The 27,755-nt window shown below is 43.5% G+C and overlaps 1 protein-coding gene across 6 annotated transcripts in view; it reads left to right on the top strand.

The window, feature by feature from the left end:
• Positions 1 to 27,755, top strand: part of LOC142301811 (putative E3 SUMO-protein ligase RNF212) — a 94,963-nt gene that overhangs the window by 3,727 nt on the left and 63,481 nt on the right. For 5 of the 6 annotated variants that reach the window (XM_075342836.1, XM_075342834.1, XM_075342835.1 and 2 more), the window contains exons 2-4: positions 18,155 to 18,295; positions 22,602 to 22,663; positions 25,030 to 25,104. In XM_075342836.1, the coding sequence (XP_075198951.1) occupies positions 18,184 to 18,295; positions 22,602 to 22,663; positions 25,030 to 25,104 (249 nt within the window). In that variant the 5' untranslated portion in view covers positions 18,155 to 18,183. The remainder of the gene's footprint in view (positions 1 to 18,154; positions 18,296 to 22,601; positions 22,664 to 25,029; positions 25,105 to 27,755) is intronic. The other variant, XM_075342839.1, reaches the window with a different exon arrangement.

The raw sequence follows: 27,755 nt of genomic DNA on the forward strand, positions 1-27,755 counted from the left end.
TGCCAGCGGTTCTCGCACATCATGGCATGAGAGCAAGCGGTGGCTGCTGTACTAGCCTATGATTTTAGATCTCTGAACGTTCTTCCAATGCTGGGACACCGAGTCTGAGAACATTGTGGGACCTCCATGCAGATTATGTCGGAACATCAAAGATCTCTTATTTTTTTCTTTTAATAAATTGGTGAACGAAGGATGTGTCCTGTGTTTATTTCTTTAATCCTTTCTTTAGGTCTTCCAGGTTCGCTTTTGTGGAACCAACTTGTGGATTATGGCCGAACTGCAAGGATATATATATATATATATATATATATATATATATATATATATATATATATATATATATATATATATATATATACATACATATACATATTGGTGAATGAGGGCTAGTGAGAGGGGGGTGTTTTTTAATAAAATATTTTTTGTTTTATTTCTATTTACATATACTGGGCTAGTAAAAGGGGTGTCTGATAGGCACCCACCCATTGCTAACATGAGGGCTTGATGCCAGCTGACCTTACACAGCTGGCATCAACCCCATAAACCATTACCCTGATTGTCACTGCACTACGGCAATAGGGAAGAGTTGGGTTCAGCACCATAATAATACCAGCCCCCAGCTGTCTGCTGTACCTTGTCATTTTTTTTTTAATTATTTATTTTAATAATAATAAACTTAATAATAATAAAACAGCATGGCATCATCTCTATTTTTGATAGCCAAGGGACAGGTGACAACTGAGGAGACCCCATGTCATTTTTTTTTCCCTTTAATTATTTATGAATTCTGCGAAATAGCTGTCCAAGCTACCTATCTATCTAGTTATCTATAGTTTTTCTAGCTTTGCACATCTTTTATATATTAAAAAACAAACAAACATTTATTTCTACAGATTAAAAATCAGTGTTCGGAAGCAGTACGTATTCTGACCCCTCGAGCGAGCAGCGCTGTACTTGGGTATGCTCGGGTCTCGGCACAGTGTGAGCCACTTGCAGTATTTATCGGCTCTCACTAGGGGTAAAATCGGTGTTAGCGGATGTAGTGTGCACAAAAAAACAGAAGGAAATGGAAAAACCCTGGTCTGCCTCTGCCAGAAGTATTCTGTTTATGGCTGGCTGCATATGGGCAGAGCCGACCTACCAATCAGTGACTTCCACTGAAGGTCAGGTCCAGAACCGAACCTTAGGCCAGAGTCACACTTGCGAGTGCTTTGCGTGTAACTTGTGCGAGTCTCGCATCCCATCACCAGACACGGCCGTACACTCTCCATACAGGAGCGTGTCAGTTGCCAATAAATATGTATATTTATGTAAAAACAAAAAAGTGCATACATTTGGTATCGCAGCATCTGGAACAAACCGTCTATAAGGCCCTGTGCGCACTTGCCGGTTTTTGCCGCGGATTTCCTGCGGTTTTGCTGCATGTTTCGCTGCAGAAAATGTTCATAATATCTCTGCAGTGATTCACCAGCAAAACCTATGGGGAAAAAAAAATGCTGTGCGCACTATGTGGATTTTGACAGCTGCATGTTTTGCTGCGGGATTCCCGCAGCGAAAACAATTGCATGGCACTTCTTTTCCGCACGTCGCTGCGGGATTTCACTCCATTGACTGCAATGTAATTGTGAAATCCCACAGGGAATAACGCAGGCAGCAAATTTTGTGCAGTTCACTGCGTTTTCCTGCGTTATTCGTTCCGGTATTTTGCGGTTTCGGGACATAATGTTCATCGCTGCCTGCAGTTTGCAGGGAAATGATGTTATTATGTGAGGAAGTGAAGCAGAGAGTAAACACACACACACACACACACACATCACAGACTACACACAGATCACATGCACATGCAAATCAAACGGACATATAGAAAAAGAAACACGTGGGCTCCGCTGTATTTTTACCGTCCAGCCGAGGTAAACACACAGCGGCGGCCCGGTATTCTCAGGCTGGGGAGGGCGAGGGGCAGGGTTAATGCCCCCCCCTCCCGCAGCCGAGAATATCAGCCCGCAGCTGCCCCGGGACTGTCGCATCCATTATGCGGCAGTCCCGGAGTGTCCCTGGCTCTTCCAGATGCCGTGATGCGGTGGCAATCCAGGTAATAACGAGTTAAATGGCAGCGGATTACTGCCATTTAAGTCCAGGCTTGATCATGGCAGCGTCTATGAGACAGCTGACATGATCAACCCGTAAGTAAAGTGAAAAAACACAAACACTGAAAAATCCTTTTATTTTAAATAAAACACAAAAAAACCCCTGTTTCACCCCTTTATTAACCCCCCGAAACACACAGTTCCACGGCGTAATCCACGTTCTGCGATGCTTGCATCCAGCCGCAACTCACACTGCACTGAATGCAGCCTCGCAATGAGACAGCAAAGGTAACCACAGGGCATTTCCCACAGCCGGTAATGTGAACACACTACCGCCGGGAGAAATGCAGTGATCTGTCATCTATCTATCCCTCTATCTATCTACTATCTATCTCAGAAGTAACTTTTTTTTTTTTTTTCCTTTTCAATGTTCTTTATTGCATTGAATGCATTAAAACACATGTACCAACCCGCATGCGGAAAAACCGCGGCAATACCGTGAACAATACCGCGGTAAAACCTGCCGCGTTTTTTTACCGTGGGAGCGGTAAACTTTCAGACCCTGCGGAATTTTCTTAAGAAAATTCCATTTTCCAGTGTGCACAGGGCCTAAAACTGTCACAATAGTTATCCCTTCAGTAAACACCGTAACTACAAAAAAAAAAAAAAATGTAGAAAAAGCGATGCATTTTCATCATACAGGTGACCAAAACGTGGAATAAAACAATCAAAAAGTCATATATAGATAAAAACTGTATTGCTGAAACTGTCATCTTGTCCTGCAAAAACTAGCCACCTCAGCAAAAAAATAAAAAAAATATAGTTTCCAGAATGGGTTAAAGTGTGTGAGATTTCTGCTGTTTTGACATGTCAGGAATTATTCAAATGTGACATAGCGTCTGCAATCTATTCCAGCCAAAATGGCGCTCCAAAATTCAAATAGCGCTCCTTCCCTTCCGAGCCCTGCCATGTGTCCAAACAAAGGTTTTTCATTACACATGGGGTATCGGTGTACTCTGGAGAAATTGCAAAAATTGTTTGGTCTATTTATTTGTTTATTTTTTTTTGCTGTTAGCCTTCTAAACATGGAACATTTGGCGTTAAGACAACATTTCTATGGTAATTTTTTTTTTTTTTTTTTTTCTTCGTTCAACACTTTAAAATTCTGTGAAGCACCTGTTGGTTCAAGGTGCTCACCACACATATAGATACATTTCTTGAGAGGTCTGGTTTCCAAAATGGGGTCACTTGTTGGGGGTTTCCACTGTTTAGGCACATCAGGAGTTCTCCAAACGCGACATAGCATCCGCTAACAGTTCAGCCCAATTTTGCATTCCAAAAGTCAAGCGGTGTTCCTTCTTAGGGTACTTTCACACTTGCGTTATTTTCCTTCCGTTACAATCCGCCCTTTTGGGAAACAGCGGAATCCGTTAACGGATTCCGCTGTTTCCCATAGACTTGTATGGTTGACGGATTGTACCAAAAGGAGCTGCGTTGCTTCCGCTGGGCGACGCTCCGTTGCTTCCGCCCAGCGGGAGGAACGCAGCATGTAACGTTATTTTGAGCAGCGGAATCCTCTGGATTTCACTGCGCATGCTCTTTTTTTTTTTTTTTTTTTTTTTTTTTTTTTTTTTTAAATCAAACTTTATTTTGGCTCGCGGTGGCCGAACGTTCAGCTGAGCGCCCGGCCGTCGGCAAGCGACAGCGCTCAGCTGAATGACCGGCCACCAGCATGCCCGGCCGCCGGCAAGTCACAGCGCTCAGCTGAGCGCCCGCCCGCCGGCATGCCCGGGCGCCGGCAAGTGACAGCGATCAGCTGATCACCCGGCAGCCGGCTGCAGGGAGCGATCAGCTGATCACCCGGCAGCCGGGAGCGATCAGCTGATCACCCGGCGGGCGGGAGCGATCAGCTGATCACCCGGCGGGCGGGAGCGATCAGCTGATCACCCGGCGGGCGGGAGCGATCAGCTGATCACCCGGCAGCCGGCTGCAGGGAGCGATCAGCTGATCACCCGGCAGCCGGGAGCGATCAGCTGATCACCCGGCGGGCGGGAGCGATCAGCTGATCACCCGGCGGCCGGCTACTGGGAGCAATCAGCTGATCACCCAGCGGCCGGCTGCAGGGAACGATCAGCTGATCGTTCACTATAGTCTGCCGCTGGTAAAACCGGGAAAAAAAAAAAAAAAAAAATCAAAACGAATTGCGTTGTTTTGCAGCATCCGTTGCATCCGTTGTGTCACTATATGCAACACATCCGTTGCATCCGTTACACAACGCAATGCAACGGATACCGTTCAACGCAAGTGTGAAAGTAGCCTTATACAAGCCCTGCTGTGTGTCCAAACTGTAGGGCAGTTTTTTTTGGTTGTTTTTTTTTTTTAACCATATACGGGTATTGGCATTCTCTGGAAAAATTGTACAACAAATTGTACGGTCATATTCCCCTGTTACTTAAAATTTTGGGCTAAAGCAATATTTTTTTTTTGTGGGAAGAATATGATTTTTTATTTTTCTGGCTCAACGTTATAAAACTCTGTGAAGCATCCAGGGATTCAAGGTGATTACGACACCTCTAGATAAATTCCTTGAGGGAGTCTAGGTTCCAAAATGGGGTCACTTGTGGGGGAGATCCACTATTTAGGCACAACAGGGTCTCTTCAAGCGCAATATGGCGTCTATCTATTCCAAACAATTTTGCGTTGCAAAATTTAAATAAACCTCTTCCCTTCCGAGCTCTCTCGTGCACCCAAACAGTAGATTTTCACCACACATGGGGTATCTGTGAATTCAGGAGCATTTGCACAACAAATTGTACAGTGCATTTTCTACTGTTAAGGGGGTTTTACACGCAACGACATCGCTAATGACATGTTGTTGGGGTCACGGAATTTGTGACGCACATCCGGCCTCCTTAGCGACGTCGTTGCGTGTGAAATGTACGAACGACCGCTAATGATCAAAATTACTCACCTGATCGTTGACACGTCGTTCTAATCCCAAATATCGTTGATGTTGCAGGACGCAGGTTGTTCGTCGTTCCTGAGGCATCATACATCGCTACGTGTGACGCCCCAGGAACGACAAACATCTCCTCCTTACCTGCGTCTTCCGGCAACGCGGTGGGTGTAACTTTCTTTTGGCTGCTCTCCGCCCCTCTGCTTCTATTGGATGGCTGCCGTGTGACGTCGCTGTGACGCCGCACGAACCGCCCCCTTATAAAGGAGGCGGTTCACCGGCCACAGCGACGTCGCTAGGCAGGTAAGTATAGTGTGACGGGTCCTAGTGATGTTGTGCGCCACGGGCAGCGATTTTTGCCCGTGACGCACAACCGACGGGGGCGGGTGCATTCACCAGCGACATTGCTAGCGATGTCGCTGCGTGTAAAGCGGCCTTTACTATTGTGAAATGCAAAGTTGGGCTAAAGCAACATTTTTTTTGTGGGGGGGGAAAAGTAAAATTTTATTTTTTCCTTCCACATTGCTTTACTTCCTGTGAAGCACCTGAAGAGGTAATCAATATCTTTGATGTGGTTTTGAGCAGTGTGAGGGGTGCAGTTTTTAGAATGGTGTCACCTTTGGGTATTTTCTGTCACCTAGGCCTCTCAAATTCTCTTCAAATGTGATGTGCTAAAAAATAAAGGTTTTGTAAATTGTGTTGGAAACACCAGAAATTGTTGATAACCTTTTAATTTCTAACTACCTAACAAAATAATTATGTTTAAAATATTGTGCTCATGTAAAGGAGACATGTGGGAAATGTTATTTATTAACTATTTTATGTGACATAACTCTGGTTTGAAGACATGACAATTAAAAGTTTTAAAAATTGCAACATTTTTGCCACATTTTCCATATTTTTTGCATTTTATTTGGGAACATTATCATCCTAAATTTACCACTAACATGAAGTACAATATGTCACCAAAAAACTATCAGAATCACTGGGATCTGTTGAATTGTTCAGAGTTATAACTTCATAAAGTGACAGGGATCAGAAATGAAAAAATTGGCCTGGTCAGGAAAGCGATTTGCCACGGAAGCAAAGACTTTCAAAATGCCATTAATGATGCCACTCTTGGAAATCATGACACTCACAGAAGCATGATCACATGATTAGTCACCCACAATTTAGCATATTACAGGCCAATATGTAAAATTCATTTTATGCCAATTCAAAAATCTATAAGCCACAAAAAGGCCATGTTAGGAAGTAGAGAAATGGGTCAACAAATACATAGTAGAGGTTTGGGGGGTCTATCGAAGATGACAGGTTCCCTTTAAAATATATGCCATTTTTCTTTGGGGTGGGAAGAGATTCTCTATATGTGCAGTCATGTCACTGGGCAATTATATAACCCCATGGTCATGTGAGTCCATGACTGATGAGAATCCCCACCTGCGACATTTTAAATCATACTTAACAGGTTTCGTTGTTGCTGTGTATCCCTTAACCCCTTAATGACCGCCGATACGCCTTTTAACGGCGACAAATTAGGGTACTTCTTCCGATCCGCCGCTTTTTAACGGCGGTCGGAAAAAAGGGTCTAGCGCCCCCCAGAGTCAGAAAATTTCCGGGGTCTCAGCTGCCGGGGGTAGCTGAGACCCTGGAGATCATGATTCTGGCTGGTTTTTCCGGTCCCCGCTCACCTGATGACCGGTATACACCGTATACCGATGATCAGGTTACAGTAAATGACCGCGCCGGTAAAAAATCATTTATCTCCCATCTGGCATAAACAAACATGTCAGATGGGAGATAAATCTCCTCCCCCGGTCCTTTCGGGTCCCCCGGTGTCGCCAAAGTGTCCCCCCCCCCTCCTCCCTCCCGAAAATCTAACATGGCGCTGCACATACCGGCGCACACAGCAGCGCGCCGGCCGCATTTCCCCCTTTCCTATGGTTTCTGTCGCATGTGCTATGACACATACGACAGAAACCTGCTCCCCAGGCCCTGCCAGGTCACCCCCTATTCCCACCCCGGTGTTCCCCGCAGGGCTGTGGAGTCGGAGTCGTGGAGTCGGAGTCGGAGTCGGAGCTCATTTTGGTGGAGTCGGAGTCGGTATAAAATGCACCGACTCCGACTCCTAAAATATATAATAAATTGGGGACAGGAGTGCAATGCAGAATGTGCTGAATATTTTACTAAATAATAACATTTAGTATAATGCTTATATTTAAGTGAAAAATGTATTGTAGTACAATGTGAACATCAGACATTTAATTGTTTTTATGATACAATAATCAAGATATTTGGATAGAACATAAAATATTTATTGGAATACAACTTTAGAACACAAAAAACTAATAAATTGTAAATATGTAAAATATATATATATATATATATATATATATATATATATATATATACAGTGTATATACACACACAAGATATATATGTAATCTACTGTATATTACATAGTGTATTACATATTTACAATTTATTACAGTTTTTTGTGTTCTAAAGTTGTATTCCAATAAATATATTTTATGTTCTATCCAAATATCTTGATTATTGTATCATAAAAATTATTAAATGTCTGATGTTCACATACACATATTCATGTACTACAATAAATTTTTCACCTAACTATAAGCAATATATGTAGGAGCCGGAGTCGGAGTCGGAGCCGGAGTCGGAGCCGGAGTCGGAGCCGGAGTCGGAGCCGGAGTCGGAGTCGGAGCCGGAGTCGGAGCCGGAGCCGGAGTCGGAGCCGGAGCCGGAGTCGGAGCCGGAGCCGGAGTCGGAGTCGGTGCAAGAGAATTTGAGGAGTCGGAGTCGAAGGTTTGGCTTACCGACTCCACAGCCCTGGTTCCCCGGTGTCCCCCGTACCTGCCAGCTCTGATCCCCCGCGGCCCCCTCCTCCTTCACAGTGCACGCCGGTCACACGTGCAGAGCGCGGCTGACAGCTTCCTGTGTCTGATTCAGACGCTGGCTGCTGCTGCTGCTCGCACTCTGCAGCTGTGACCCAGGGAGGGTGGGTGCAAATTCTATGCACCCACTCTCCTCAAATGGATGGTCTGCACTCCTAGAAAATGGGGGATACCCCCCATATTCTAGAAGGTCCAGAATCGCCGCGGGACTTTCACAATGGATTACAGCAGGGACCCGATTTTTTTTTTTTTTTTTTTTTTTTCAATAAATTGGCCAAAGAGGGAATGTTTTTGGGGAGTGTTTTTTCAAATAAATTTTTTTGTTGTCAATTTTTTTTATTATTACTGTCAATTAGTTATGTCTTGTATCAAATAGACGCCGTGACATAACTAATTGCTGGGCTTGATGCCAGGTGACATTACACATCTGGTATCAACCCCATTTATTACCCCGTTAGCCAACGCACCAGGGCGCGGGATGAGTTGGGGCGAAGCGCCAGGATTGGCACATCTAATGGATGCGCCACTTCTGGGGCGGCTGCGGCCTGCTATTTTTAGGCTGGGAAGAGTCCAATAACCATGGCTCTTCCCACCCTGAGAATACCAGACCCCAGCTGTCAGCTTCACCTTGGCTGGTGATCTAATTTGGGGGGGACCCTATGTTTGTTTTTTGTATTTTAATTAGTTATTTATAAATAATTAAAAAAAAAAAACAGCTTGGGGAGCCCTCCAAATTGTCACCAGCCAAGGTGAAGCTGTCAGCTGTGGTTTGCAGGCTACAGCTGTCTGCTTTACCCTAGCTGGCTATCAAAAATAGGGGGGACCCCACATCATTTATTTTAATTATTTCTTTTTCTTTTTGGGCTAAATACAAGGCTAGGCACCCTTTAGTGCCACATGAAAGGCACTAAAGGGCGCCAGCTTAGAATATGCAGGGGGGTGGGACGTTATATATGTTTGACATCTATCCATTCATCCATTGTAGCATTTTAGGCTATGTGCCCACAATCAGGGTTTGCAGCGTTTTGGGCGCAGAGTGTTTTCCCTGCGTCCATAACGCTGCGTTGTGCAGTAGAAGCACAGTGGAAGGATTTTTAGAAATCCCATGCCCACTGTGCTTCTTTTCTCCGCAGCATAAACTGACCTGTGGCGCAGCTTCCCGAGCCTCAGCATGTCAATTTATGCTGCGGAGATGAGTGTTCTCTGCAGGTAGAATAGAACTAAAGTCCACAGCAGCCTGAACCCAAATCATGGGCATGGGCAGCTGCGTTCTCCCATGGACAACACTCACATCTCTGCAGGAAGGCTGACGCTGTGTACTGGACGCCGTGTGGCTGGATCATGGCCACATAGCCTAAAAGTGAGAAATTTGTTGCTATAGCAACATTTTTGTGAAGTACCTGTGGATTCAAAATGCTTACTATACTCCTGAATAAAATCCTTGAGGGGTCCAGTTTCCAAAATGGAGTCACTTGTGGGGGGTTTCTAATGTATAGGTACCCAAGAGGCCCTGCTAATGTGACATGGTGCGCGCAATTTATTTCAACTTTTCCAAAATTCAAATGGTGCTCCTTCCATTCCAAGCCCTCCCATATATCCAAACAGAGGTTTTTGGCCACATATGGGGTATCCCTGCGCTCACAAGAAATTGGATAACAACCTGTGGGGTCCACGTTTTGTTGTTGCCTCTTGAAAAAGTGAGAAATGTGATGGTAAAGAAACATTTTTGTGAAAAAAATGATAATTTTCAATATGGCAACCTAAGCTTATCAAATTCTGTGAAGTATTTGTGTATTCAAAATGCTCAATATACACCTAGATAAAAGCCTTGAGGTGTCTTGATTCCAGAATGGGGTCACTTGTGGGGGGCCTCCACTGTTTAGGCACTTTAGGGGCTTTCCAAATGCGACATAGCGTCCACTAATTATTCCAGCCAAATGTTCAGTCAAATTGCACTCCTTCCCTTCCAAGACCTGCCGTGTGCCCAAACAGTTGATTTCCACCACATATAAGATATCACCAAACTCAGGAGAAATTGCACAAATTTCATTGTGATTTTTTTCCTGTTACCATTGTGATAAAAAAAGCTACCTGGTTGAAGTAACAATTTTGTGGTAAAATTTTATTTTTTTATTTTCATGGCTCAACGTTATAAACTTCTGTGAAGCACCTGGGGGTTCAGGGTACTCACCAAACATCTAGATAAATTCCTTAAGAGGCCTCTAATTTCCAATATGGGGTCACTTGTGGTGTTTTTTTGCTGTTTACGTACCTTAGGGGTCCTCCAAATGCGACATGGTGCCCGCAAGCTTTTTCAGCCAAATTTCCTTTCCAAAATTCAAATATTGCTCCTTTCGTTCCAAGCCCTCCCATTTGTCCATACAAAGGTTTCAGACCACATGTGAGGTATCACCGTGCTCATAAAAAAGTGGGTAACAAACATTTGGGTCAAATTTTTGGAATTGCCTCTTGAAAAAGTGAGAGAATTGATGCTAAAGCAACATTTTTGAGAAAAAAATTACAATTTTCAATATGACAAAGTAACGTTATCAAAATCTGTGAAGTACCTGTGGGTCCAAAATGCTCAGTATACCCCTCGATAGAAGCCTTAAGGGGTCTAGTTTCCAAAATGGGGTCACTTGAGGGGGGTTCCTGCTGTTTAGGTACCTTAGGGGATCTGTAAAAGCAACATGGTGCCCGCAATCTGTTTCAGCCAACTTTGCTTTCCAAAATTCAAATATTGCTCCTTTCATTCCGAGCTCTCCCATTTACCCAAACAAAGGTTTCTGACCACATGTGGGGTATCGGCGCGCTCATAAGAAAGTGGGTAACAAAGTGTGAGGTCCAATTGTTGGTGTTACCTCTTGAAAAAGTAAGAAAATTAGTGCTAAAGTTTTTTTTTTTTAGGTAAAATGTTAATTTTTATTTTTTTTCATTCCACATTACTTTAGTTCCTGTGAAGCATCTGAAGGGTTAATAAACTTCTTGAATCTGGTTTTGAGTACCTTGAGGGGTGCAGGTTTTAGAATGGTGTCACTTTTGGGTATTTTCTGTCACCCAGGCCTCTCAAAGTCACATCAAATGGGATGTGGTCCCTAAAAAAATGGTTTTGTAAATTGTGTTGAAAAAATGGGAAATTGCTGATGAACTTTGAACCCTTTTAACTTCCTAACCCCAAAAAATTTTGTTTCAAATATTGCGCTGATCTAAAGTAGACAAGTGGGAAATGTTATTTATTAACTATTTTGTGTGACATAACTCTCCGGTTTATGGGCATAAAAATTAAAAGTTTGAAAATTGCAAAATTTTTAATTTTTTTGTCAAATTTCAGATTTTTTCACAAATAAAATAAAAAAATATCATCCTAAATTTACCTCTAACATGAAGCCCAATATGTCACGAAAAAACAATCTCAGAATCACCGGGATCCATTGAAGCGTTCCCGAGTTATAACCTTATAAAGTGACACTGGTCAAAATTGCAAAAAATGGCCTGGGCATTAAATACAAAACTGGCTTCGTCCTTAAGGGGTTAAAGTGTAAGAATATGTGCCCATAATCGGGATTAGCAGCGCTTTTTTGCTGCTTCCAAAACGCTGCATTGTACAATACAAGCACCGTGGATGGGAGTTATAGAAATCCCCTGCACACTGTGCTTTTTAATGTTGCGTAAACTGACCTGCGGTGTAGGTTTTCTATCTGCAGCTTGTCAGTTTTTACTTCCGGAAACACTTGAGTCTCCTGTATTGGACAATACAGCTGTGATTACTTGTGCTCTTATGGCCAGGAATTTGTTCCACTGAGGAGTCCGACGAAATGCATAGGGAGGTCCAGGAGCACGATACATCACTAATGTGTAGGCTATTTCTGTTAGGGGCTAATTTGTGGCCATGGTAATTTTGCCCCCCCCCCAGTATTACCCTTTCAATTGTTTCTCCCATGGTGCACGATGGATCTGGTGAGATCTTTCCAATTTATATATTTGTTGTGTTGCCCAGGCATTTTGTTTACATTCTTTATGGATCTGTGTTGAGCCGTTGCATAGATTCTTAGCACAATTGTTTTGAGTCTATTGGAGCAGTCTGGTGATTATATAACCCATCTGGTAGACATTTGGTTTACAAAAAAGGGTTTTCTGATATATTTATACGGTTTAGTGTTGAGCGAGTAGTTAACTATTCGTACTCGCTATGCTGTTAGCGAGTACTGCCCGTTACTCGCATATTCGTTACGAGTAGCGGGTGCAATGTAAGTCAACGGGAAATACTCGCTAAGTGGTGAGTAACACAAAAGCCGTATTTTTGTGCGAGTGCACAAGGGACAAGGAGACAAGGGAAAGCCACCGTTGAGCGGAGGACGAAAAGAATCTTGGGGTCACTTCCGCTGTTAGGAGGGTACCTTTGTTAGACGTTTATAGGGAGAGGTAGGACTGAATATCCATATACTGAGATAAATGCATATATATATATATATATATATATATATATATATATATATATATATATATATATATATATATATATATATATATATATATAATTAATATATAGCCACAGTCTATTATGCAATGGTCGGATTTTTTACATTTACATGTGTTTATAGATTTCACTTTGGTGTATTTTTAAAATTGATTATTAAAGGCTATATATTTTACATTTGGAGTACTGCCTTGATTGAGTCAGAGATGAGAGGAAGCTTATACCTGAGAAGGCTGTTCTCACCTGCATAAATGAATCTGACTTCTCTTTCCCAGCACATTTCCCTGTTTATAACTACAGCCTACAGTAGGGGTTGCTATTTCAATAGAGATGGATGTGTTTTATCTCTTTCCCTCTTTCTATTATAATTAGTTTCAGATATTCAGTGTGGGGGGTGGATATTTTTCCTCTCCAGAGATGCCTTATGGATTTTAATTTCTCTCTATGACACAATGGAACACTGTAAAGACAGTTATCAAGAAGTGGCATAAATTTGTCACAACAGTGACATTGCCTAGAACTGGACAACCCTCAAAAAATTGATAAGACGAGAAAAGTGGTCCAGGAGGTTGTCAAGAGCCCTATAGCAACATTAAAGGGGTGTTTCACCCATATTTTATATTTTCTAGATCGATATTATATTGAGAAACAATGTTTCTCTCAAATACCTTATGTTGGCAATAGTGCCTGTGAGAGGCGCTATTACAGACCGCTGATCCCCGCTCCATGACCCCCGGGCTCCGTGACCTCGGGGATCCGGTAACGTCACGTCAAGTTCCTGACACCGCGGTCGGCCGCAGTATCCGTGAGGGATGGGCTGTGGGCGGTATTTCACCACTCGTCACAGCCCATCTGCTCCCTCCTTCCTCACAGCAGAGCGCTGCAAGCAGGAGACACACTGGGCTGTGATGAGCGGGGAAACATCACCCACAGCCCAGTGACTCAGGAAGACTGGGGCCGGCTGCAGGAACTTGATGTGATGTCATAGGATTCCCGAGGTCACGGAGCCCGGGGGTTAGGCATGGGGAACAGCGGTCTGCAATAGCGCCTCTCACAGGCACTATTGCCAACATAAGATATATGAGGGAAACATTGTTTCTCAATATATTATCGATCTAGGAAATAAAAAATATGGGTGAACCACCTCTTTAAAGGAGCTGTAGAAATTTCTGGCAAGTACTGGTTATGTTCTTCATGTAGCAACAATATTCTTCATTTGTCTGGCCTGTAGGGTAGGATGGCAAGATGAAAGCCTTTTCTTACAAGGAAAAACATCCAAGCTCATCTGTGTTTTGCTAAACCCTACATAACGTCTTCCAAAAAACATGTTAACCCCTTACCGACAGATCAGTCAGCTCCCTGACTTTGATGCGGGATTGCATGCTGAGACCGCATCTTTTTTTTTTTTTTTTGCAGATCATGGTTGAATCTAATAGCCGGGGATGGAGAAAAGCTCCACCTGCGACTGTTATCCTGTTAAATGCTGCTGTCAATCTTTGACAGCATCATTTATTGCCCACCGACAAGGGGGCATCTAGCTGAGGCCTGCGGAAGTTTCCCATGTTTGTTGATATAAAAATAAAAATTGGCTACAGGAATAAGGGGAAGAAAAAATGAAAGAGCAAAAATGTAAAAACGCTCAGTCGAGAAGCGGTTAATGTCTGATGAGTCCAAGGTTGAACACTTGGCCATAATTTAAAAAAAAGGTATTTTTGGCACAAAGCTAACACTACACATTACAAAGAGAACACCATACCCACAGTGAAGCATGGTGGAAGTAGCATTTTGGGGATGTTTTCAGCAGCTGTAATTGAGGCTAAATTCAAGATGAGGGAGATATGAACAGTTCTAATTATCAGTTGATTTTCCATTAAAACCTACAGGACTCTGATAACCAGATGAAGAGAACGTTCACCTTTTACCATAAAAGCCAAAAGTATATCTCCAAATCAACAAAAGAATGGCTCACCAGAGGTTGATTAAAGATTTGTAATGGCTGAGCCAGGAACCCAGACCTGAAGCCATTTATAAATTGTGGGTGACCCTAATTGGACTGAACACAAGAGATGCCCTCACAATCTGACAGATTTGAAGCATTACTGCAAAAAAACAGTGGGCAAGAACTGCAAATTTTAGATGTGCCATGCTGATGGACTCCTACCCAAAATGATTGAATAGTGTCATTAAATTATTTTTTTTTTATCAAGTAATTTTTATTGAAAACTTTTATTATACAACAACCAAACTATATAAATTATTACATACATACAATATAGTCTTAGAAATTCTAAGCATACTTCATAGAGGGGTTGCTGATAAGTCTATGGCTTTGTGATTTTTTTTTTTTTGTTTCTATAGTAACGAATGTTACATCACATGAAAGCCTTATGTGTCTAATATATGTTTTTAAAAATTTTGTGTTTGTTTCTTATGGTAACAGTGTTCTATGCACGCCAGAAAACAAAGTGATGGCGTCTAATGCGATATTCACAGCAACTGACAGCAGAGGCGTGAGAAAAGTCTTGTTTCTGCAAGGAAAGTCCGCACAGGATATTCATGGTGATATGTCGCAGACATTGGGGGATCAATGCTCTTCATATTCCACAGTTAAAAACTGGGTTGCCAAATTTAAAACTGGACACTTTAGCACTAATGATGAGGAACGTCCTGTACGACCGAGAGTGGTTGTTGTTCCGGAGCTCGTCGATGCTGTGCACAACCTCATACTGGAAAATCAACGAATTTCAGCTAAAGCAATAGTAGACATCATGGGGATTTCCCGTGAACGTGTTTGTGTCATTATCCATGAACATTTGGACATGAGGAAATTATCTGCAAAGTGGGTCCCCAAATGTGTGACAACAGATCAGAGAAGCATGCGAGTGAAAACTTCCCGGTCCATTTGTCAGTATTTCCGGACTGATAAGAACTTCCTGGATCAACTGGTCACTATGGATGAGACCTGTATTTATTTGTATGACCCTGAAAACAAGGAGCAGTCAAAAGTATAGGCACAGTGGTTCTCCTCATCCAAAGAAGTTCAGGGTGCAAAAATCAGTCATTAAGGTGATAGGGTCTGTTTTCTGGGATAAGGAAGGAGGGCGTGCTGCTAGTGGACTACCTTCACGTAGAGAAAAAGGAGTAGCAATCACTGTCCTTTGTGAATGAATGAAGAATCCATTTTTTTTATTCACAAAGGACGTTGATTGCTACTCCTATTTCTCTACGTTTTTGGGTTACATTTTTCCAGATATGGAGTTTAGCACAAAGGAGTCCTGAATAGTCTATAGGAATGTTTGTTCCGTTCTAAACCACCTGCATGTGAGTAGTGCCAGATTGCTTTCTAAGTGATTACCTTCAAAAGCGTTCCACCATCAATGCAAGTTATTACATTGAACTTTTGGACTATTTGAATACAGCTCTGAAGGCCAAAAGGCGCAGACATCTGTCCAAAGGAATCTTGTTCCTGCAAGACAACGCCTCCGCTCACACTGCACAAGTGACCATGGAAAAACTGGCAGAGCTGGGCTTCCAGCTGGTTGACCACCCATCTAATTCACCAGATCTCGCTCCCTTCCGACTATCATCTGTTTCCAAACCTGAAGAAACCCCTCAAGGCTACCAAATTTTACACCATTTCTGATGCCATGGCTGCTACGGATGCCTGGTTTGAGGCACAGACGAAATCCTTCTTTTTGCTAGGCTTACAGAACTTGGAATACCGATGTAAGAATTATGTTGCCATCGGTGGAGAGTATGTGGAATAAATGTAAAGTTTCATCATCTTATCTTGTTTCTTCCTGGGAAAAGCCAAAGACTTATCTGCAGCCCCTCGTACATGGTATTATTTAAAGGTTGTGCATATTTTTGCAACCACAATATTTTCGTTCTTTTTTATTTTTACACCTGAAAAGATTTCAGTTTGTTTTTCAATGGACTTGTACAGTTTTAGGATGACCTTTTCAAGGTGGAAAAAGTCCTGAAATTCTTCTTTTTGGTATAAAATATATATTTACATGACTAAAACCTGGCATTCTAACACTGTCGTGTAGACTTTTTATATCCAATATAGATGATGAAGATGAGCAAAAATGTTTTGGGACTCTGCAAAAGTATAATTGACATGCTCTGTCACCAACAACACTGAAATTGGTTGCAGCAGAGTCTAGGAGTAAAGGGCAACAGGGAGCAGTGAGCAAAGCCGTTTTCACATCTGACTTTTCACTGACCAAATACAGATTGCAATGTCCGGACTGGCATATAAGCCAATGAGGCTGTTAAGTTCAAGTCGGATACCCACAGCCAGTCCGGACTTCACTGTCCAAGAGTCGGAAATTTTGCTCAAGAGATTTACCTTTCCTTTATCCTCTTGGAGGATCTTTATCACTTTGTGTCCTTTCTTTTCTGTATACACGAGAAAGACCAAAAGGCTATGTGCGCACGTCCCAAAAAACGCTCCCTTGGCATGCATTTCTTGCTGCATTTTAGCGCATTTTTTATTTTTTTTACAGTGTTTTTGCCCAGTGCATTTTTTAAGTCAAATCTATTGACTGGAAGGGCTCAAAAACGCTCGCAAAAATGAAGAAAGAATTGACATGCTGTATCTTTGTGGTCACCACAAAGACGCAGCCAAAAGAGAGCTGCAACGTGCGGACAGCAAAAATTAAATCTCACTTTCCTGGAGAAGGAAATGTATGCAGTTTTGGGATCAAAACTGCACCCAAAAAAACCCACAAAAACGCAGCAAAAAATGCAGTGTGCGCACAAGGCCCAAATGATCCAGCAAGGGATGGAAGTATAAGTAAAAACTTGTATTTATCTCTTATTTTTTAAAATCTCCAATACACATGCGTCAGAATAAGAACTCTAAAAACACTCAGGGTTGTGTGCAACAAATCAGCGCGTTTCGACTAACCTTAAGCCTTAATCATGATCATTATGATTAAGACTTAAACGTAGCTGAAACAAGTGGATGTTACCCACACCGCTGAGTGTTTTTTGAGGGTTTTTTTTGACTGCTGCATACAGTATGTGTTGGAGATTTTATAAATACATACAAGTTTTTACTCATACTTGGTGGACTTCCTTCCCTTGTTTGATCATTTATGATATTTCTCATTTATGCTACATGGTATCCAAGTGAGATCCGTGCCAAGACTGGAAGCAGGAGCAAAAAGGGATTTAATGGTAAGGTGACACATTGTGGTGTGCCCTTTTCTTTTGTTATAGTACAAAAATCCAAAATGTTTGATCATTTGTAACTAGTGATGAGTGAGCACTACCATACTCTGGGTGCTCAGTACTGATAACGAGCAGTTTGATGCTCGGATGGGCACGACTCTGGTACCTGGGTATAATGGAAATCAATGGTGAATGCATTTTTCCTGGAAATATTTTGGAAAAATACTTGAGTTTTCCATTTACTTCCATTACACTCGGGTACCTGAGTCGCGCCCATCCGATCATCTAACTTCTCGTTATCAGTACTGACCACCCAAGCATGGCAGTGCCCGCTCATCACTATTTGGAACCCTTTTTGGAACCCTTCTTTTAAACAATTTTTTATTTGGAACCCATCATGTTCCCAGATTTCTTTTTCTCTGCCAAAATAAATGAGTTATTCTTGGAGATTTTACTATAAGGTTTGTAACTATTTGATTTGTTTATTTCATATTAAACTAATAAAGTACATTTTTTATTTTTTATACATTTTCTGTAGCCTCATCCAATCATACTAAGGAGACCAAAATGAATGAGCTGGTCCGGTGTAACATGTGCTTTCAGCAGCCTGGCAGGAAAGCCTCTCAATTTTCCATAACAAGCTGTGGTCATGTCTTCTGTGAACAATGTCTAAGGAAAGGTATTATATCAGTATTGAACGGGAACATACTGCCATCTCTTAAAGGAATTTCATAGAGAATTTCTAAACATAAAATAAATATACATTTAAATATATATTTTTTTTTCTAAATACCTTTAGCAAAAATGTATACTTTACCTAGTCACCTCTGTCAGGATTTTAAAGATGGAAACTGCTATCTATCAGTGTGCAACTTGTTCTAGATTTCAGCTGAAACACAATATCATGGCTGCATGAATAACATCTGCTTAAGGGGAATCTGTCACCAGGCGAGAGCAGCATAATGTAGAGACAGAGATCCTGATTCCAGCAGTACGTCACTTACTGGGCTACTTACTGTAGTTTTGATAAAATCACTGTTCAATGAGCAGTAGATTATCATTAGAGGACTACTTGCGTGCTGCCAGGTAGTCCACCATATTCATGATCTCTGTATAACTGCTAGATCTGCAGCAGAGAAAACATTGATTTTATCAAAATTACAGCAAATTGCTCAGTGACACATCGCTGGAATCAGAATCTCTGTCTGTACATTATGCTGCTCTCAGATGGGTCAGCAAAAACCTAGTGACAGATTCCCTTTAAGAGAGCAGTCAGGTCAGACCAGCATCCTGTTGACGTGAACTCGCATTTCTCTAGACCAGGGGTGGGGAACCTCCGGCCCGCGGACCGTATACAGCCCGCAATGTCCTTTTCTGCGGCCCCCGGGAATCTGCCGGCAGCAGCGTCTTGCTGGCTGCCAGCCCTTTAAATCCCCATGTGCACTGTGAGGACGCGCATTCAGCGTTCACTACTGAACGCTGGTCAGTGCTTCTGTGCGGAGGACTTACTTTTTTGGGCAGGGTCAGCTCTCTGCGCCCCGTCCCAAAGAAGAAGACCAACAGCAGTTTCACGGCTTCCAGCGCTGTGCACTCTCCATGTGCCCGCTCCCACTGCACGCTCCCACTGTGTTTCGTGCCTGCTCCCTCTGTGTGTTGCTACTGTGCTGTGTGCCCACTCCCAATGTGCACGCTCCCACTGTGCTGTGTGCCCGCTTCCTCAGTGTGTGCTCCCACTGTGCTGTGTGCCGCTACCAAGGTGTGCGCTCCCACTGTGCTGTGTGCAAGCTTCCCCTGTGCGCGCTCCCAGTGTGCTATGCGCCCGCTTCCCCGGTGCTGTGTGCCCACTTCCCTTGTGCCGTGTGCCAGCCCCACCAGGGTTGTGTGCCCCCTCCCCCACCAGGGCAATGTGCCTCCACCTTAGTGCTGTTTGCACCCCCCTCCCCTAGGGCTGTGTACCACCCCCAGTGCTGTGCCCCCCCCCCCCATGTCCATGCTCCCCCATGCTATCTGTGCTTCGCAAGTGTTATCTGTTTCCCCCAGTGCCCCCTAGTGCTGTCGGTGCCCACTTAGTGCTGATCATAATGCCTGGCACTTCCAGTCATGCACACTATGAAGCCAGGTGTACGTGTCCCGGCTTCAGGGAGATCTAGTCCACATGACTGGAAGGGCCGGGGAATGCGCAGTAAGCCTAAAGCCGGAGTCATCAGTGGACACAGGTACGTGCGTCACCGCTGATGACGCTGCATTGACTAGCATGTTAGCATGCCCCTGTGGGTGTGCTTACATGCTAAGAGGGCGGAATGAGCACAGGAATTAACGCCCTTGCGACTAGTCCCTGCACTCATTAGCATATAATAGAGGATCTTTAAAAATACTTTTTCTAAAGATCTCTTTATCTATGCGACTACATACAGGGACAGTTAGGCAGAGATTAGCAATATGCACCCAGAACTGCTTGTGGTCCTGGGTTCATATTGCACCTGACTGGTTCCCTTTAAAGCATCAATAACTCAGGATCAAATAAAATTAAAAAGGAGTGTGAAACTCGCCATACGGCACTGTCTGGGTACATTCCTCCAGTGTGCTCATATCAGCATTTCTGATGGATGGATAGGCAGGGATTAGAAATATGCACCCAGAACTGCTTGTGGTTCTGGGTTCATATTGAACCTGACAAGTTCCCTTTAATGCAAGGCAGGGAGGACGTCTGTCCATTCATGCAGCCAGTGTACTGCGTGTCCTCTGAAATCTAGGACGGGCTGCACAGTGGTAGATGGCGGGTGCCATTTTTTTAATCCTGACCGAGTGCTCTGGATGAGACATCCTTTTTACTAAATAAAGGTGTATTTAGAAAAATGTTTAATACATAAAAGTATTTTATTTTGTTATCCCTTTTTAACACTAAATGAAAAAAAACCCCAGAAGACACTGGCCATAACTGAAGCAGTTTCTGCGTGAAAACCTTGGCTGGTCCGCCGCCTTGAAAAATACTTTTTGTTCATATAGCCTAAGACAATGAGGGCACTACGGAGCAAAAGGCACAATAGGGTTTTATCTGATGGGTGAAAAAGTAGTGTGCTCACCTATGAAAGTTGTATTACACACACAACAATAAATGCGTTTAGGGTAGTATACAGCTGCTACTGACACACGTGTACAACCAGTACAGAAATCGTGGAAAAAGAAGACATGTCCGTGTTAGGTTTGCACGCCTATTGAAGACTTCTGTGAAGATGATCAAGGACACACCAGTGGCTACAATGCAGTGTTATTGTGACGCATTTCGCAGCTGTCCAGCCTCTTCAATAAAAGATATTGTGGTTCTTTTCATGAAGAAGCTGGGCAGCTTCAAAATGCATCAAAAGGAAACTGCATTGTAGCCACTGGTGTGTCCTTGATCTTCATCACAAAAGTTTTTAATGGGCATGCAAACCTAACACAGACATTCCTTCTTTTTCCATAGCCTAAGCAGACACCTATTGACTCCTGTGCTGCCCACTCTGTACCCAGGAGGCATGTAGTAATTTTTGTTTAGATCTGCCTTTCATCTTGTTTCCCTCATGTAATTACAGATGCGTCCTCTTGTTCTTTTGTTTAGGTTTTTATTAAAACACTTTGAGCTCTAATCATTATGCCTAGTGATGAACGAACACTACCATGCTCAGTACTCGTAACAAGCAATTTCACTCCGGAAAGAGCTTGACTGTTGTAAGAAGTATAATGAAGTCTATGGGGAAATAAAGCACTTTTCTGGAAGAGCTTCCTTAAAAACTTGAGTTCCCCATAGACGTCCATTGTACTCGGTACACAAATCAAACTTGTCCAATTGTCAAGTTGCTCTCAGAGCACCCGAGCATGGTAGTGGCCGCTCATCACTAGTTACGAGTACCGAGCACCCGAACATGGTAGTGGCCGCTCATCACTAGTTACAAGTACAGAGCACCCGAACGTGGTAGTGGCCGCTCATCATTAATTATGCCCTATTCTGGCGTTTAATTTCTAAAAAAGGGTCCGCAGGAGCTGTGCATGGGCCGTCAATAGCAAGAACCTGCTGTAATATATAAATGGGCTACCAATGAAATAGCCAGGATAAGAGATAACGCTATTGCCTGTTTAACCTTTTTAGATGTCAAATTGAATAGCAACCATAGTATCTAAATTGCCAATAGAGGAAGAAGGCTTCTGCCACATTGCAGTGTTTCTATGGTTTGATATGGCAGCCGATTAGTAGTCACCAGGTCTGCCATTTTAGCATTGCTAAGTATCCTGATAAACTAAACACCATAAAGAAACAAATCAATGACAGAATAGATACTAAATAAGTTTGTTAAATATCAACTTACCCTGCAAAGCACAAACCTTAAGGGTAAGTGCCCACGATCAGGACTTGCTGCGTCCTGGACGCAGCAGGTCCTGACCTGCGGGGCAGCGAGTCTCCTCCGCAGGAAACCGCAGATGCTCATGCCCACGATCAGGGTCATTGCGCTGTGGTCTTTCTCTTGTGTTCCCCTCTCGGAGGACGCATGCGAATTCGTAGCAAACAATTGACATGCTGCTGTTTGGAAAGACGCACCGCAGGTCAGTGTTTGCTGCGGAAAAAAACAAGCACAATGGGCACAGGATTTCTAGAAATCCCATCCACTATCCTTGTACTGTACAACGCAGCATTTTGGATGCATCGACAACACACTACATCCAGAATGCTGCAAACACTGATCGTGAGCACGAACCCTAACACACTGCATGCAGAATGATCGCGTCATCCAAACAAACTCTGGAGCCTTTCCTCTGGATCTGTGGGGGTCCGAGCAGTAGCATTTCCACTAATCAAGAATTTATCAAATTATCGTTACTTTTTATTAATTAATTGTAATTGATCTAAAAACATATTGCAGGTATATGTAGGCCATATGTAAAATGCCGCTTTTGTAATGTTTTATGGGTTGATTGTATATATTGATGATGTGCTTTTTATCACCATGTAGGAAATAATGAGAACTGCAGTGTCTGCAAGGCTCCTTGCCGCACAATATTACTTTCAAACGAGGTACGTGAAGTGTATATCTAGACGTAACAGGTGGATTTAGATTGCATTCAAATGGCTGCAATATGGCTTGATTCTTGAGCTTGATATACATTTTGTTTTAAAAACGGGAGACGGTCTTGTCTTAACGAAGCATAGAAACCTTTTTCCAAATGTTTTGTTCTGCTGAAGATTTCCTAGTTTTATTTTCACAGCATCTGTGATCATGTGCGATACCGAGGTCTCCAACAGGGGCTGTGCAAACAACTGAAACACAGCCCCATGGAGAAAATGGAGCCCTATTTTCTCTGATTCCGTGATTTTGGAAGTCCCGAAGAAATAATATAGTAAAGCTAAGACCAGTGATGGTATGCCCGGACTGTAAAAGTCTGGATCCGCACTATTTCAAAGGTGCCCAGTTGGCGGGATTCCACATATTAATCCGTCACTGGGGAAATTAAAAAAAAAAAAAAGGGAGAAGTAAAGAATATAAGAATGAAGTGAGCGCTTCATACTTATGACGGCTCTGGCGCAGATGTACACTGCTCCCGCGCGTCTGTACGCTGCACTGGCGGCCTCTCCTTCACGTCCTGGGCAGCTCATCATTGCTCATCCAAATGCACTGCTTTCCCTGCCCACTGGTGGTCACACAGGCTGGGGGCGCATCTGACTGCAACCAATCACAGGCGCTGTCTGCGGGTCAGTTTCGCGGTGCAAAAATAAATAAATAAAACATTTGGCATAGGGCCCCCATATTATGATGCCCATTACAGATAAAGCATACATTACAGGCTGCAGTCTCCATCCCTGCACTTATCTTGGCTGTGTATCAAAATAAGAGGAAGAGCATGCGGCTTTTTTATAATTATTATTATTTAAATAAATTTTAAAAAACTGAGTGGTCCCCCCCCCCCCATTTTGTTACCCAGCCATGATAAAGCTCAACAGCTGGTGGCTGGTATTCTTAGCTTGGGGAGTCTCATGGTTATTGGGAACCCCCAAGGATAAGAATAGCAGCCTACAGCCACCCCAGAATTGTCACATCCATTAGATGTGACAAGCCCAGCACTTTACCTGGCTCTTCCCAATTGCTTTGGTGCGGTGACTGACGATACTGACCCGCAGACGGTTGCACTGCTTTCCCCGCCCACCGGCCATCCTGGCGCCTGTGATTGGTTGCAGTCAGCTGACATGCTACCACTCAGGGTGGGGCACTTTGGACTGCAAGCAATTACAGGCGCCGGTGGGCGGGTAAAGCAGTACATATGAATTGAGCCTCATGCACAGTACCGGAAGTGAATATATGGCCTGGGAGCAGCATACAGCTGTACCGGTGTCTCGGTAAGTACAGCGTGCTTGCTCTCATCCCCCTATCTTTTCTACCACCATTTTTAATCCCCCAATTCTAGTACCCATAGACTTATATGGGGACCGGAATCTGGCCTGGAACTGGATTTTAGAAACTGGATCAGCTGGTCCCGGTTATCTGTGAGTCCGATCATCACTAGCTAAGACCACTTGCAGACATTCTGTAGCACAGCGGGTTTGATAGCCATTATTAACAACCATATGAATACCATTAAGTAAAACAACTAATCTTGAGATTTCCATGTTACTTTCAACTAAATATATCAAAAGAATTGAAAAACTTATACATTAAGGAGTTTTACAAATTTTATGCAACACTGAATATCTTATCCACCGCCAGAAGAATTAAGCCAAATTCAGATGTCATTTTTTTTTTCATACAAGTCCAATCTGAGGTTTTCATAGATAGAACCCGTACCCATTATATTTTTTGGAGATGTTCAGGTCTCTGTGTATTTTTGCAGACTGCACTATAACATGGAGACATGACAGATTTTGATCCTAGTCACGGATCAAATTCACCAATGCAAGTCTATGTACGGTTTGATAAAAAAAAAAAATTACACAGCACTCAGATGCCATCCGTGTGCTGTCCATTTTTCACTGACTGCTTCATAGGAGAAGCATGAGAAACCTCCATAAGTTTTAGTTTTTTTGTTTTTTTTTTTGTTTTTTTTGTGCTTAAGCAAAAATGAGGAATCTCTGTGAAGAAAAAACTGACACACTGACTAAACTCTGAGGACACGCTGATCAAAAACACTTGTATAATTCAGACCGTTTTCTTTGCGTACATGAAAACTCAATGAAGTGAGAAGGAGCCTTTACTCTGTTTCCACATGACTCTCAGTTCTATATATATTTTTCCCAGTATTATAAACTGATGAAATTCTGATCAATACACTGATGGGAATTCACTCTGGGTTTTTTTACGTACGAGAAAAATCACCAACATCTGACTGTGGCCTAATTGTATATTTAATCAGTTTTATAGTATTTCTTAATGCCTTTCCCTGTTCCTACAGACTGATCCTGATATAAAAATGTTGTTTACCGATGTAAACGTCCTCTGCAAAAAGTTTTTAACAGAATTTACACAAGTAAGTAACAAGTGATTACTTTAGCTATGCAAAGCTGGCATGTAATTAGATTTTGGAGAATGTTTGTTTTATTTATTATTATTATTAATTATTATTAGTATTATTTTATCTTTATCAGAAATGTGTGCATTATGGTTATGGGACATCACTTGTGTCTGTATAAACTTATGATATAAATTTTATAGTGTAGGTCTATCTATCATAGCATTAGTGTTAGGGGTACTTTGCACGCTGCGACATTGCTACTGCGATATCGTCGGGGTCAAATCGAAAGTGATGCACATCCAGCGCCGGTAACGACGTCGCAACGTGTAAAGCCTAGATGCGCCGATAAACAATCGCAAAAGCGGCGAAAATCGGTGATCTGTGTAGCGTCGGTCATTTTCATAATGTCGCACCAATAGGAGATACGATGTTGTTCCTCGTTCCTGCAGCAGCACACATCGCTGTGTATGAAGCCGCAGGAGCGAGGAACATCTCCTTACATGCCTCCACCGGCTATACGGAAGGAAGGAGGTGGGCGAGATGTTTACGTCCCGCTCATCTCCATCCCTCCGCTTCTATTGGCCGTCTGCCGTGTGACGTCGCTGTGACGCCGCACGACCCGCCCCCTTAGGAAGGAGGTGGGTCGCCGGCCACAGCGACGTCACAGGGCAGGTAAATGCATGTGAAGCTGCCGTAGCGATAATGTTTCCTATGGCAGCTATCACAAGATATCGCATGTGTGACGGGGGCGGGGACTATCGCGCTCGGCATCGCTAGCCGATGCTAGCGATGTCGCAGCGTGCAAAGTACCCCTTAGGCTCTGCACACACTAACATCATGACAACTGTATTCAAACAAATCTGCATAAACATTGATGGTTTTTACTAAGCTTTAAAGAGGATCTTCCACCATATTTTTCAAGTTGAACTGGATGAACAATGTAATAGTGGCTGCTCACCGCTAAAGTATTTGTATTTGGTACCTAATAAGTTTTGTGAAGTCCAAGTGAGTGTTATCAGAGCGTTTTCACTGGGGGCGTGTACTTATTCTTCCTGTATGATGCTGACCAATAGAGCTGATCGAACGCCCAAAAATCCGGGACCGGAGGATCACCGCCAGATTTTAAAAAGAGTCCGATCCGCTCTGGAATCCGGTGCCCATATAAGTCAATGGGGACCGGAATCCGGAGATTAAAAACGTCTGTGTAAGGGATAGGGGGGTAGGAAAGAGCGTGGCATACTCACCAAGGCGCTGTCATGGCGGCACACTCCTTCCGTGTCACGATTTTACCTTACGGAGCCGACAATTCAATATTCATTGTTTTGCCCGCCCACCGGCGCATGTAATTGGTTGCAACTAGACTCGTCCCCACCCTGAATTGCAGCATGTCAGCTGACTGCAACCAATCAGAGGCGCCAGGATGGCCGGTGGGCGGGGAAAGCAGTGCAAGTGTCTGCCGGACAGCATGGTGGTAAAAAAAAAAAGAAACTAACGTGCGGTTCCCCCTAATTTTCATCCCCAGCCAAGATAACGCCAGCTGGGGGCTGGTATTCCAGCCCGCAGCCGCCTGGTATTGCCGCATCTATTAGATGTGACAATCCCGATGCGATACCGGCTCTTCCCGATGGCCTGCTGTGGTGCCAATCTGGGTAATTAGAGGTTAATAGCAGCGCACAGCTGCTAATAAACCCTAGGTTTGATGGCACAGCGTCTATCAGATACCTGTATCACACAAACCTGTAAGTGAATGTAAATAAACACAGAGTAAAATCCTTTTGTGAGGTAAATCCGGAGATATGACGATAAATCATGATATTCAAGTCATGTCAGGAAGCCCTCTCCTGGTGTCACCCCCCCTTTCCTTCACACAACTCCTTCAATCATAAAATTTACCACAGGGATAAACGGTTTGTTTAGCAGATAGGTGTCAAAGGAACTGGTCTGTGTTTCACTCACCCAGCAGAAGGCCATCTCCTCTGATATGGAGATTAGTGTCCTCTCAGGCCTTTACCACAAAGAGAGAGAGGAAGACCCCCTGGGAGCTGTGTCCACTCATCAAAGAAAGTGGACAGTGACCTGGCAAAACCAAAAGGAAGCTAGTCACCACAGGAGAGCATACGGCTGGCTCCGTAATATCATACCCAGTTATGATATTACCGTGCGTCTCAGCCATACACCCCCTACATCGTTAGAATCGGGACTTTGAGCTGAATCTGTGCATATCCTCGGGGTCTATGTGGCACCCTGGGGCGGCGAGATATAGAGAACTGCTAGTAGGAGTCCGGTAAATGAGTCGTGCTTGGACTCAAAATGCCGAGGGGACCCGGGCGGATCTGATGGCACCAGAACCGTCCCGATTGGACCTCCCAGTCCGGAGTTACGGGTAATAGCCCCTTCTGGGATATTACTCTTACTCAATGCAGGGGGAGTGGCAGTGCTTCCCTGTGAGGTCACTAAGGTAGGAGGGGACCTGGATTTGCCCAGGTTGATAACCCCAATTTGGCCATTTTCCAGGGTTCTTTTGCTCGGGGGTCTGGTCAGGGAAGACCTGTGAGTGAGATCCTGGAAACCTGGTCCACGGCGCCCCCCGTGGCCAGACGCACAAGGTAACTGCTCGAACTGTGTATGCCTGTTTGTAAACCATGCTTTGATTGTAACTGTACTCT

Source organism: Anomaloglossus baeobatrachus, chromosome 4 (assembly GCF_048569485.1).
Source record: "Anomaloglossus baeobatrachus isolate aAnoBae1 chromosome 4, aAnoBae1.hap1, whole genome shotgun sequence".
In the NCBI taxonomy this organism is placed as follows: Eukaryota; Metazoa; Chordata; class Amphibia; order Anura; family Aromobatidae; genus Anomaloglossus; species Anomaloglossus baeobatrachus.